Here is a 13,832-nt window from a genome sequence, read left to right as displayed (position 1 = left end):
TGCCTTGCTTAGTGTAAGGAGCGGAAACATTGGACGATTTGACAGTGGAAAAACGTTGTGTGGAGTGACAAATCACGGTACAGAACGTGGCGATCCGATGCCAGGGTGTGGATATGGCGAATGCCCGGTAAACGTCATCTACCAGCGTCTGTAGTGCCAATAGTGAAATTCGGAAGCGGTGGTGTTGTGGTGTGGTCGTGTTTTTCGTGAAGGGGGCCAGCACCCCTTGTTGTTTTGCATAGTACTATCACAGGACAGGCATACATTGATGTTTTAAGCACCTTCCTGCTTCCCATTGTTGACGAGCAATTCGGGAATGGCGATTGCATCTTTCAACACAATCGATCACCTGTTAATAATGCATAGCCTGTGGCGAAGTGGTTACACGACAATAACATCCCTGTAATGGACTGGCCTGCACAGAGTCTTGGTCTGAATCCTATAGAACATCTTTGGGAGGTTTTGGAACGCCGACTTCGTGCCAGGCCTCATCGACCGACATCGATATCTCTCCTCAGTGCAGCACTCCGCGAAGAATGGGCTGCTATTACCCAAGAAACCTTCCAGCACATGATTGAACGTATGCCTGCAAGAGTGGAAGCTGTCATCAAGACTAAGGGTGGGCCAACACCATACTGAATTCAAGTGTTACCGATGGAGGGCCCCACGCCCTTGTAAGTCATTTTGAGCCAGGTGTCCGGATACTTTTTATCACGTAGTGTAGCTGCACCGAATCTGTGACCGTCGATTTGCGACCAGTTATATACAGTGTGTTTCCGTAAGAGTGTGCAAAAATGCAACAGAACATAGAGAATGCTCCACTGAACAATTTGACTTGGAGAATATGTGGTTGGAGAAGGCAGCTTGAGGAGATGTGGAAGTAAACGTGTCTACCGCTTTGTCTAGCATTACCGTTTTCCAACTTATTTACAACTAACATGCGCACAAGTTTACATGTACTGCACTGTTTATTTACATCCTTTATTTCCTGCAAGGAAACAAGGAGGACGAGCTTGATTACTAGGAAGTGATGGTGCTGAAGGCCATCTGAATAGCCACTTGAGGTTCGTGCAAAGAGTTCTTCCTGAGTGGAGAACATACCCTTCGCTGTTCGTGAGAGGATGTAGATACAACATGATGGTTCACCGTCTCACTTCAGTGTGGATGTCCGCAACCATCTGAATGCTGTATTTCCTGGTCGATGGAGTGGAAGGGGAGGACCTATCTCATGGCCTTCGAGGTCACCTGTCCTGAATACCCTTCATTATTTCAAACGGGAGTAGCTGTAGTCACTTGTGTATGAGACCCCAGTGCATACGGAGATGGAATTAATTGCCAAAATTGTAGCTGCCTGTGATGTGATTCGAAACACACCAGGGATCTTTGTCAGGGTACGTCAGAATCTTGCTCACCGATGACATGCTTGCATTGTGGTTGCTGGCCGTCAGTTTCAGAACATTTTGTAAGATACACTACAAGTGGTACGTTCATTGTGTCCCTGAGGGTATTTGCAGTTGACTGTAACTAATGTAAATAAAAAAGGACACAGTAATGTGTTTTTATTCTGCTTATGTCCTTAAGCTGGCTTCTCCGACCCAGGTTCCCTATCTCAAATTGTTCAGGGGAGCGTCCTCTATGTTCTGTTAAATCTTTGCACGCTCGCACGGAGATATACTGTACAGTGTCGTTGTAATAAAACTTTCGCTACTTGAGAGGGTCCCCAGGAAAAACGAGTGAACGTAGGTCAGTGAAACAATGAAAAAAAATTTGTAAGGACATGCGCAAGAGAAATAATGAACAAACCATTGAAAGAAACACATTTTAATTTCCACATGAAAGGGGTAAATGTGTACCGTGCTTACGTTCCAGGTTACAACCGTTGCTCAAATCGACGACCATCTGCATCCACGAGTGACAGCCTGTAAACGCACTAGAGGTACCATTTCACAATTGTTTGCAGCACTTTTCAAACGGTGGACCATGGGATGTTCAACTTTCTTGACACAGCTCGTGGACTGCTTCCGGATAGCAATTGCGCTCAGCATTTTCAGCTATGGAAACAATAACTTCTTGAAAGCTTTTTGGAGCAATTAGCCATCGGGTTCCCCCAGGAGCAATTCCGAAATCGTCAGTTAATTCGAAATTCTGAATCATGCTCCTCAATCTCGGTGCTGAAGGAGCAGCAGCACTATCGCTGCTGTTTTGATAAAACAGCTTTACAAGTAATGCGCTGTTCATCTTATCTAGACCCATGCTGACTGTCTGCAACCGTAATGCACACTGATGCATGTGTTTCAACCCTACGTTGCCATACCAGTACCGGCGCCTAACGGTGAGTCATGAAACTATTAACAAAGCAACTGCAGTCTGAATATTATTCCTATAAAAGTTGGTACCAATACGGTAAGTAGTATCCGGCCTACACCGGTTCAAGTAGTGAGAGGCTGATTATAACCATCTAGTAGGTGCTTGGACAACATGGTTGTGGAGTAACAGCGCTTGATATATAATTAACTTAGTATTAGGAAAATAGTCTTAATCGCGTTTATTTATATATTTAGTGCAGACCGGTTTCAGCCCGTCGCAGGAGCCTTCTTCAGGGCGAACATACAGCTGGTCGACTGCTGGTGGCGTCATATCTACTAAAGTATGGCAGGAAACTGTTCGCCCTGAGGATGGGCACTGCGATGGGCTGAATCCGGTCGGCACTAAATAAGTAAATAAACGCGATTAAGACTGTTTTCCTAATACATCGTGTAGATGTTTGCATTTTCGCGTCTCGCGTCTCCGCAGTTACCACTGGTAGCATTATACCCTTCGTAGGACTTCAATGTTTTGAACAATCCTAGCTCTTGCATAGTTACTTATGCTCAAAGAAGAAAAAAACGTAGCTATTGAACATCAGTGTTTGGTTTCTGGTATTTGACCTTTTCTGGACTTCTCGTCAATTAGCCGAGTCCAGTACAGGTATAGCTACCATGAAACAGAAAGCCATATCAATTTTAGGAATAACCTTACAGCAGATAAGTGTTACCTCTCGCGATGCAGAGAGCTTCCCGTCACAACAATTGCAGCCATATTAGGGAGAAGCTACCCTTCGGCTATCGTAACTTAGATTTACCTCCCTTTCCTTCAGTTGCTTCAGGTGAATGGACAGGTAGTTTCTCAAAAAAAGGGGTTAAGTCCATTCCCTTCTCCTTTCCTTTAGAACTGAACATGGTCTCCATCTCTAATGAAAGGATTGTCTACAACATATTTGCTCGAAGCATGTGGTCGGTTTATGGGAAGTAAGCTGGCATCCTCTGAAGTGATTTACGAAAGTCATCGATCTGTATGTGTGAACGGTCATTGAATAAGTACCGGGTGATCAAAAAGTCAGTATAAATTTGAAAACTGAATCAATCACGGAATAATGTAGATAGAGAGGTACAATTGACACACATACTTGGAATGACATTGGGTTTTATTAGAACCAAAAAAATACAAACGTTCAAAAAATGTCCGACAGATGGCGCTTCGTCTGATCAGAATAGCAATAATTAGCATAAAAAAGTAAGACAAAGCAAAGATCATGGTCTTTACAGGAAGTGCTCAATATGTCCACCATCATTCGTCAACAATAGCTATAGTCGAGGAATAATGTTGTGAACAACAATGTAAAGCTTGTCCGGAGATATGGTGAGGCATTGGCGTCGGATGTTGTCTTTTAGCATCCCTAGAGATATCGGTCGATCACGATACACTTGCGACTTCAGGTAACCCCAAAGCCAACAATCGCACGGACTGAGGTCTGGGGACCTGTGAGGCTAAGCTTGACGAAAGTGGCGGCTGAGCACACGATCATCACTAAACGACGCGCGCAAGCGATCATCCACGCGTCTAGCAATATGGGGTGGAGCGCCATCCTGCATAAACATCGTACGTTCCAGCAGGTGTTTAGCAGCCAGGCGGGGGATGATGCGATTCTGTAAGATATCGGCGTACCATTCACCTGTCACGGTAGCAGTTTTCTGTCCAGCACCTTCTGTCGGACATTTTGTGAACTTTGTTTTTTTTTTTTTTTGTTCTAATGAAACCCCATGTCATTCCAACCATGTGTGTCAATTTTTACCTCTCTATCTACATTATTCCGTGGTTTATTAAGTTTTCAAATTTATACTGACTTTTTGATCACCCGGTACTTACTGCCCTCGTACAAGGTCCCAACTACCGCTATCCCTACCTCGGATATGTCGAGAGTTCCAGAACAAGGCAAGTTGCAATGGTGGTGGACTCACCTGGTGTGCTGTTGCGGCGGTGGCGGTGGCGGCATGTGGGTGTGCGGTCTGCGGAAGGCGAAGTCGCGGTAAGTGGGGGCGCGGCCCTGGCGAGGGTAGCCGCGCGGACGGCCCGCCGCCACGAGCCTCTGGCTGCGCCACTGCTGGAACCTGCAACACCACGCACTATACTCTCCACACAGTGTATACGCACTCCTCCAACTATTTTGCAACAAGTCGTTTTGAACGAATGAACGGTTTCACGGTGGTATATACACAACTGGCCACTAAAATTGCTACACCACGAAGATGACGTGCTACAGGCGGGAAATTTAACCGTCAGGAAGAAGATGCTGTGATACGCAAATGATTAGCTTTTCAGAGCATTCACACGAGGTTGGCGCCGGTGGCGACACCTACAACGTGCTGACATCAGGAAAGTTTCCAACCGGCTTCTCATACACGGGCGTTGCCTGGTGACACGTTGTTGTGATGCCTCGTGTAAGGAGGAGAAATGCGTACCATCACGTTTCCGATTTTGATAAAGGTCGGATTGTAGCCTAACACGATTCCGGTTTATCGTATCGCGACATTGCTGCTCGCGTTAGTCGAGATCCAGTGACTTTAGCATAGCATGGAATCGGTGGGTTCAGGAGGGTAATACGGAACGCCGTGCTGGATCCCAACGGTCTCGTATCACTAGCAGTCGAGATGACAGGCATCTTATCCGCATGGCTGTAACGGATCGTGCAGTGACGTCTCGATCCCTGAGTCAACAGATGGGGACGTTTGGAAGACAACAACCATCTGCATTAACAGTTCGACGACGTTTGCAGCAGCATGGAGTAACAGCTCGGAGACCATGGCTGCGGCTACCCTTGGCTCTGCATCACAGACAGGAGCGCTTGCGATGGTGTACTCAACGACGAACCTGGGTGCACCAATGGCAAGACGTCATTTTTCGGGTGAATCCAGGTTCTGTTTACAGCATCATGATGGTTGCATTCGTGTTTGGCGACATCGCGGTAAACGCACATTGGAAGCGTCTATCGTCATCGCCATACTGGCTTATCACCCGGCGTCATGGTATGGGGTGCCATTGGTTACACGTCTCGGTCACCTCTTGTTCGCATTGACGGCACTTTGAACAGTGGATGTTACATTTCAGATGTGTTACGACCCGTGCCTCTACCCTTCATTCGATCCCTGCGAAACTCTACATTTCAGCAGGATAATGCACGACCTCATGTTGCAGGTCCTGTACGGGCCTTCTGGATACAGAAAATGTTCGCCTGCTGCCCTGGCCAGCACATTCTTCAGATCTCTCACCAACTGAAAACGTCTGGTCAATGGTGGCCGAGCATCTGGCTCATCACAATACGGCAGTCACTACACTTGATAAACTGTAGTATCGTGGTGAAGCTGCGTGGGCAGCTGTACCTCTACACGCCATCCAGGCTCTGTTTGACTGAATGCCCAGGCGTTATTACGGCCAGAGGTGGTTGTTCTGGGTACTGATTTCTCAGGATCTATGTACCCAAATTGTGTGAAAATGTAATGACATGTCAGTTCTAGTATAATATATTTGTCCAATGAATACCCGTTTATCATCTACATTTCTTCTTGGTGTAGCAATTTTAATGGCCAGTAGTGCACTAATAAAATTTGCTCGACCTTGCAGCCAGTTCAAGTGGTGAAACGTCCACGAGCTTTCGACCGTGAGCTTCTCGACCTTTGTCAACTGACAACTGTCGTGAGATAAGCTGCCGTACTCATATAGCCGGGTTGCCGTCTGAGACGTCACAAGCAGACAGGCCACAGGGCGTACGTCACAGCACGTGACACTTCAGGTCTTACTAGTGCCAATAGCCGTCTCTGGCGTGGAACGAGTAATTATTTCAGACGAGTTTAATAATTCTTACTTGCGCGTTTAAATGCTTGATGGCTTTCATTAGCACATGACAAAGCTGAGACCTTTAGTGGCTACCTATTGACTAACAATATCGTCAGTAAAGACGGCGCCCTGCAGCTTAGCTCAGGTTGGGATCCAGCCGACAGAAGGTTGAAGTGAGCGCGGCTGGCGCACAATTAACACATTATCACACAGGGTGTCTCAAACGTTTTGGGTCAGATTGAAACAGCTGATAGCCGCGCGGGATTAGCCAAGCGGTCTGAGGCGCTGCAGTCATGGACTGTGCGGCTGGTCCCGGCGGAGGTTCGAGTCCTCCCTCGGGCATTGGTGTGTGTATTTGTCCTTAGGATAATTTAGGTTAAGTAGTGTGTAAGCTTAGGGACTGATGACCTTGGTAGTTAAGTCCCATAAGATTGCACACAACAAGCATCAGGCAAACAGGTGATAATGTAATGAGATTTTCACTCTGCAGCGGAGTGTGCGCTGATATGAAATTTCCTGGCAGGTTAAAACAGTGTGCCGGACCGAGACTCGAAGTCGGAACCTTTGCCTTTCGCGGGCAAGTGGTCTACCAACTGAGCTACCCAAGCACGACTCACTCAGTTCTGCAGGTTCGCACCCTACGGTCGCACGTTCGAATCCTGCCTTGGGCATGGATGTGTGTGATGTCCTTAGGTTCTAGGGGGCTGATGACCTCAGATGTTAAGTCCCATAGTGTTCAGAGCCATTTGAACCATTTTACAGGTTCGCAGGAGCGCTTCTGTAAAGTTTGCAAGGTAGGAGACGAGGTACTGGCAGAAGTAAAGCTGTGGGACGGGGCGTGAGTCGTGCTTGGGTAGCTCAGTTGGTAGAGCACTAGCCCGCGAAAGGCAAAGGTTCCGAGTTCGAGACTCGGTCCGGCACACAGTTTTAATCTGCCAGGAAGTTTCAGGTAATAATGGGTTCACGACCGATTATATTGAGATAGGGAACCAATGGTCGGAATGCATACTTATTGTGTAATGGATATACGTAGCATACAACACATAACAACAATGTAGCTCATAGTAGGCGTACAAAGTGACGACGGCCAGTCTCAGTAGATGCATGGAAACGGCTCATGAAGTTCTGCCGCACTCAAGCAAAGTTCCCTGGTGTCTGTTGTACCAGGAGACAGGCAGCTTGGACCCAAGCAAGCAGGTCTTTATCCATTTCTATAGCGGTTTCGTACAGCAGATGAAAAATTCGAGAAATTTTAGATTCGCCGTTCCCGCTGGCCTTGGGACAGTACCTCCCCTTCCATTCCAACGATGAAGGTACGTGCTCTTCTCGTGGACATTTAGATCGAAGTGGGTGGTACACCTCCTGTTGAAACCACATCCTTTCACGGACGGCAAGGGTATAGTCACAACGAACTGTGGCAATACGTCTCACAAGAATACCAGGTAACGTGGACCAGTCAAACAGGGAGGCAGCAAATAATGTGGTCAGGGCTGTGTGCTGTTTATCAGCTGCTGCCCGTTCCAGTGTACAACAGACACCCGCGATCTTTGCGAGAGTGCGGCAGAACTGCATGTTACATTGCAGTACATATATTGAGAGTGGCGGTCGTGGCTTTGAACAATTACTATGAGCTACGTTGTTGTCATGTAGTTTATTCTGTGTATATCCATAATACAATAAATATGCATTTCTGACCATTGGTTCCCTGCCTCACTATAATCGGTTCTGGGTGCATTGTAATCTGTTTGAATTCGACACAAAAGTTTTGAGACACCCTGTATATGACGCAGGAGCGGGCCCCCGCAACATCACAGGCAGTGGGGCGGCTATATAAGGACAGTAGCAGCAATCCCATGACAGGCACCACATGACAGTGCTTGGGAGCTCCTTGCCGACAGCTCATGCACCTTTAATCACCAAACACAGCTGGAAGTGCGAGAAAACTTTATCAGTCTATTTGAGCGTTTACTACTTAACATCATTTATGGAGGGTGTTAGGAATGCAAGAGCATATATTTCCATTGATGTCTGAGGACAGTATACTGGATAACGTTATATCAGTATTTAATTCAGTTACAGCTTAGAAATTATAGCTGTTACAAATGGTATGTTTTTAGGTTGCTTAGTACCTCCAAATACATATGGCGCAAACAAGCCATTATTATTTTCCCCTGGGCAGGAGGTCAGATATTGAAGTGAGGACGTGTGGATGCAAAACGGATGCTCTCTGCTAACAGGTGTAAACCACTTCGTGGTGCAATTCCAACTGTGCAGAAAACATCAGGTAGTTAATTACGTAATGTGTTTGTGTTAGACTATTAATCGCACAGAAGAAGTAACGCACAGAAGTTTTACATATTAAGGTGTCAATTATCACAATGTGTACCTGTACCTCTGCCACCCTGTACAGCGAGAGGGAAGACTGCTGGACGCCCAGAAAAAGTAACACACTCAAGTTTTACATATTAAGGTAGCAGTTATCACAGTATGTGTACCTATGCTCGTGACACCCTGTATAGCCAGGGGCGGGGCTATTATTGCGTAGCCTGAGGCTTCACCTTTGGCTGCTCGATATATGCAGCCACGTTATAAGCCATCTGAAGGTTTAGGGACACGTAGCTACATGTAGACGCCTGAGGTATTAATGTTGTCCTTGACAGGCAAGATTCTGTGATGTCGTGAGGTGGCACTATTTCTGACAGTCGAAAGGATCTTGTCTCTGTCTGTGATGACATTACCGTTGTGGAGTACATCGAGAAGACACTGTAAAACAGTCTGGTGATTACTACATTTGATATTGGTCCTGAACGTCCTTCACTGCACGAGGATTCCCCAATGCATCTATTGGGCATCACCAGCGACGTAGTGTTAATACTGATTCGTGGTCGTCCTGTTGCATCACGTAATTCCAAAAAACTCAGTCTCATACTGAAGAATGGGAACAGGTACCACAAAGTGACTTCCTAAGCCTCTGTGGGGCACAATACATTGAAGTCAGGCTGTGATGTTTGCTCACGGGGAGGGCATATTCGATACTGAAGCTTCGAACCATGAAGAAAACGCCCCTCTAGAGTGACGGTTTTCATTTTGTTTTCAATACTGTTCGGACATTTCGATTTCTGTTGAGAAAGTGAACAAAGTTTCAATGATACTTTGGTGTGAAATTTATCAGTAGAAAATAAAGGCATATTTAGTTACACATGAAATTGTCAGTCATTGCTTTATGTAGCATTACATGCTGTCAAAAACATATTTGGCAAATTATTTTCAACAATGTAGCATCTAAATAACTATCTATTACGATGGGAGGTCGTGCTCGAAGACAACTGGCGAAAAAAGGATGGGAGGGGAAAAGAACGAAAAAAATGGGCTAGCTGCTACAATTCTGCTGGATAGCTTACTTGTCTACTGATAATGCCTACTTTTATGGGTAGTTTCTGTTGTATACTGGATTAAGATAGTTCTGAGCTGCGATATCGGCACCAGTTCAGGCGAACTTTACATCTTGTTTCCAGAAAATAGAATTTCCAGTCCTGCATTTTGAAGTTATGTCCCTGTTGCATGCTGTACACAGGAGTTGACGAACTGGAAGTGATCCATGGGATCAGGAACCATTCTGTCCGTAGTGTTGCCCACAGCTGACAAAGGGCGTATAGCCGTAAAGTCATCAAAGACTTAGTAAAGCCATCAATCGAGATGGTATCATAGAAATTCAATGAGTTTGATATTTGAGGAACTTGGGCGCCAGGAAGTACTTTGGAGAATGAATCCTTCATTATTACCAGTGAACGAGATGCCTTATCTAGCTTAAAGGTTTCATCCTCCTCGGGATGAACTGTTATACCATACGAGTGTACGAGGTATCACAGTGTAGATTCGTAACCCAATCGCTGAAGAGAAACCATAAAGCTGGCCCCATGACATAGTGTTCTCCCAGAAGTAGTTACTTAATGCAGAATGTTTCTCCTGCATTTTTCACCGGACAGGCTAACATCAACTGACCAAAAGTCTGAATGACACTTTTTCTACAGCCTGTTGGCCTTCGTGCACCGTGGAAGTAAATCGCGTCAGCGGCACGCGCAGATTTATATTTTTCATGTTGTTTATTCTGAATGGTGTCATTAGTTCTCACAAGATACATTTTTTACACCACGAAGGGTCGTAAATAATGTGTAGCCTTTTCCATTTCAGAAACCGTCTAATTCCCTCCCCCCCTCCCCCTATCCACATTCGGCATAAAAGCTTTTAGCCCTCCTATTCACAGCTCATATAAATCGTGTCCTCTTCTCATCATGGTAGATCAGTCTTTCTGTCCTTTATACACGAACTACTCGAATACACTTCAGTAACGCAATGTGAATTTAACATTTAAGGAGTGATTCTAAAAATGTGATTAAACTCTTTTGACTAAGGTGACAGAAGTCATTGGATACCTCCTAACATCGTGTCGGACCGCCTTTTGTCCAGCATAATGCAGCGATTCGATGTGGCATGGACTCAACAAGCCGTTGGAAGTCCCCTGCAGAAATACTGAGTCATGCTGACTCTGTAGCCGTCCATAACTGCGAAAGTGTAACCGGTGAACAAACTGAGCTCTCGATTATATCCAATAATGATGGCGATCTGGTTGGCCAAATCATTCACTCGTATTGTCCAGAATATTCTTCAAATCAATCGCGAACAACTGCGCCACGGTGACAAGATATCGTTGTTTGTGAACATGAAGTCAATGAATGGCTGCAAATGGTCTCAAAGTAGCTGAACATAACTATTTCCAGTCAATGATGTGTCCAGTTGGACCCGAGGAGCCAGTCCATTCTATGTAACCAGAGCACACACCATTATGAAGCCTCCACAGTGCCTTGTTGACAACTTGGGTCCATGGCTTCGTGGGGCCTGTGCCTCATGCGAACCCTACCATCAGCCCTTACCAACTGAAATCAGCACTCATCTGACCAGGGGAGGCCGTGCAGGCGATGTCGTGCTGTTATCAAAGGCACTCGCGTCGTTCGTCTGTTGCCTAGCCCATTAACGACCTACACTCCTGGAAACTGAAATAAGAACACCGTGAATTCATTGTCCCAGGAAGGGGAAACTTTATTGACACATTCCTGGGGTCAGATACATCACATGATCACACTGACAGAACCACAGGCACATAGACACAGGCAACAGAGCATGCACAATGTCGGCACTAGTACAGTGTATATCCACCTTTCGCACCAATGCAGGCTGCTATTCTCCCATGGAGACGATCGTAGAGATGCTGGATGTAGTCCTGTGGAACAGCTTGCCATGCCATTTCCACCTGGCGCCTCAGTTGGACCAGCGTTCGTGCTGGACGTGCAGACCGCGTGAGATGGCGCTTCATCCAGTCCCAAACATGCTCAATGGGGGACAGATCCGGAGATCTTGCTGGCCAGGGTAGTTGATTTACACCTTCTAGAGAACGTTGGGTGGCACGGGATACATGCGGACGTGCATTGTCCTGCTGGAACAGCAAGTTCCCTTGCCGGTCTAGGAATGGTAGAACGATGGGTGCGATGACGGTTTGGATGTACCGTACACTATTCAGTGTCCCCTCGATGATCACCAGAGGTGTACGGCCAGTGTAGGAGATCGCTCCCCACACCATGATGCCGGGTGTTGGCCCTGTATGCCTTGGTCGTATGCAGTCCTGATTGTGGCGCTCACCTGCACGGCGCCAAACACGCATACGACCATCATTGGCAACAAGGCAGAAGCGACTCTCATCGCTGAAGACGACACGTCTCCATTCGTCCCTCCATTCACGCCTGTCGCGACACCACTGGAGGCGGGCTGCACGATGTTGGGGCGTGAGCGGAAGACGGCCTAACGGTGTGTGGGACCGTAGCCCAGCTTCATGGAGACGGTTGTGAATGGTCCTCGCCGATACCCCAGGAGCAACAGTGTCCCTAATTTGCTGGGAAGTGGCGGTGCGGTCCCCTACGGCACTGCGTAGGATCCTACGGTCTTGGCGTGCATCAGTGCGTCGCTGGGGTCCGGTCCCAGGTCGACGGGCACGTGCACCTTCCGCCGACCACTGGCGACAACATCGATGTACTGTGGAGACCTCACGCCCCACGTGTTGAGCAATTCGGCGGTACGTCCACCCGGCCTCCCGCATGCCCACTATACGCCCTCGCTCAAAGTCCGTCAACTGCACATACGGTTCAAGTCCACGCTGTCGCGGCATGCTACCAGTGTTAAAGACTGCGATGGAGCTCCGTATGCCAAGGCAAACTGGCTGACACTGACGGCGGCGGTGCATAAATGCTGCGCAGCTATCGCCATTCGACGGCCAACACCGCGGTTCCTGGTGTGTCCGCTGTGCCGTGCGTGTGATCATTGCTTGTACAGCCCTCTCGCAGTGTCCGGAGCAAGTATGGTGGGATTGACACACCGGTGTCAATGTGTTCTTTTTTCCATTTCCAGGAGTGTATTTCGCCTCAGTGTCTAATGGATACGTTCATCGTACGTTCTACATTGATTTCTGCGGTTATTTCACGCAGTGCTGCTTGTCTGTTAGCACTGATTACTCTACGCAAACGCGACTGCTCTCAGTAGTTAAATAAAGGCCATTGGCCACAATTTTGTCTGTGGTGAGAGGTAATGGCCTGAAATTTGGTATTCTTGTCAAACTCTTGACACTGTGGAGCTAGGAATATTGAATTCCCTAACGAGTTCTGAAGTGGAATGTACATGCCTCTAGCTCCAACTAATATTCTGCGTTCAAAGTCTGTTGATTCCCACCGTGTAGCCATAATCATGTCGTAAAGCTTTTCACATGAATCACCTGAGTGCAAATTACAGCGTCGCCAATTCACTGCCTTTTTATACCTTGTGCATGCGATATTACCACCAACTGTATGTGTATAAAAGGCTATCTCACGATTTTGTCACCTTAGTGTTTGGTTATAATGTTGAATCAAGTCTGACGTCACATTTTTAATTTTTTTTTTTTTTTAGGCAACTGTTATAGATGCATGGGAAGCCAGTGTTCGAATGTCGTTAGGAGTAACCATTCCTCACTATAAGCATGAATATGTATGTTGAGCTTAAGATATCTGTCCTTAAGAAGTATCACCACCAACAGCGGCCCATGTCCTCATTTCATTTGATTCTGTGGCAAGGGTTTGAAATTACAGTAATGAAAACTGTTTCATGTTACTGTCTACCACCAGGCTTAGCGGAACGGTGTTATCGCAATTTACTTATCTCCATTACGAAAGCAATGCATTATTGATGGGTTGTGCATTATAAATGTAAGGTAATGAATGTGTGGTACTATGGAGTTTCGAAAGGTCACTCGATCACATCGTGCACTGGGGATATACTCAGTGCTGATTGGCATCCAGTATCTGTGACGGGAATAGTAGAGTGACAAATTTAAAGTGTATAACCTAGCTTAACGGAGCTAAATATAATAGTAAACGTCGGTTATTTGTGAAGAGAGCCATCGTCTATTACATCAGAATTTCATTTGCACTTGGTACTTTATTTATTTATTTTAGTGTGTTAGTGTCACTCCGTCAAAGAATACCTTGTTGTATGCTGAAATTAACGTGCCAATTTGTCACTTCTCATACTTTTATGTCGAAATAAAAATAAATTCTTTGTGGAATGTTACGATCAGGTTTTATACTTAAATTGAAGATATC

The 13,832-nt window shown here is 46.3% G+C and overlaps 1 protein-coding gene across 1 annotated transcript in view; it reads right to left on the bottom strand.

The window, feature by feature from the left end:
- The window catches only part of LOC126298578 (glycine receptor subunit alpha-2), a 156,102-nt gene extending 151,747 nt beyond the window's left edge, over positions 1 to 4,355 (bottom strand). Inside the window, exon 1 of the mRNA XM_049989949.1 lies at positions 4,278 to 4,355. Within this exon, the coding sequence (XP_049845906.1) occupies positions 4,278 to 4,312 (35 nt within the window). The 5' untranslated portion in view covers positions 4,313 to 4,355. The remainder of the gene's footprint in view (positions 1 to 4,277) is intronic.
- Between the last annotated feature and the right edge of the window lie 9,477 nt (positions 4,356 to 13,832).

Source organism: Schistocerca gregaria, chromosome X, assembly GCF_023897955.1.
Source record: "Schistocerca gregaria isolate iqSchGreg1 chromosome X, iqSchGreg1.2, whole genome shotgun sequence".
NCBI classification, from domain to species: Eukaryota; Metazoa; Arthropoda; class Insecta; order Orthoptera; family Acrididae; genus Schistocerca; species Schistocerca gregaria.
This window is presented reverse-complemented; position numbering and strand designations above follow the sequence as displayed.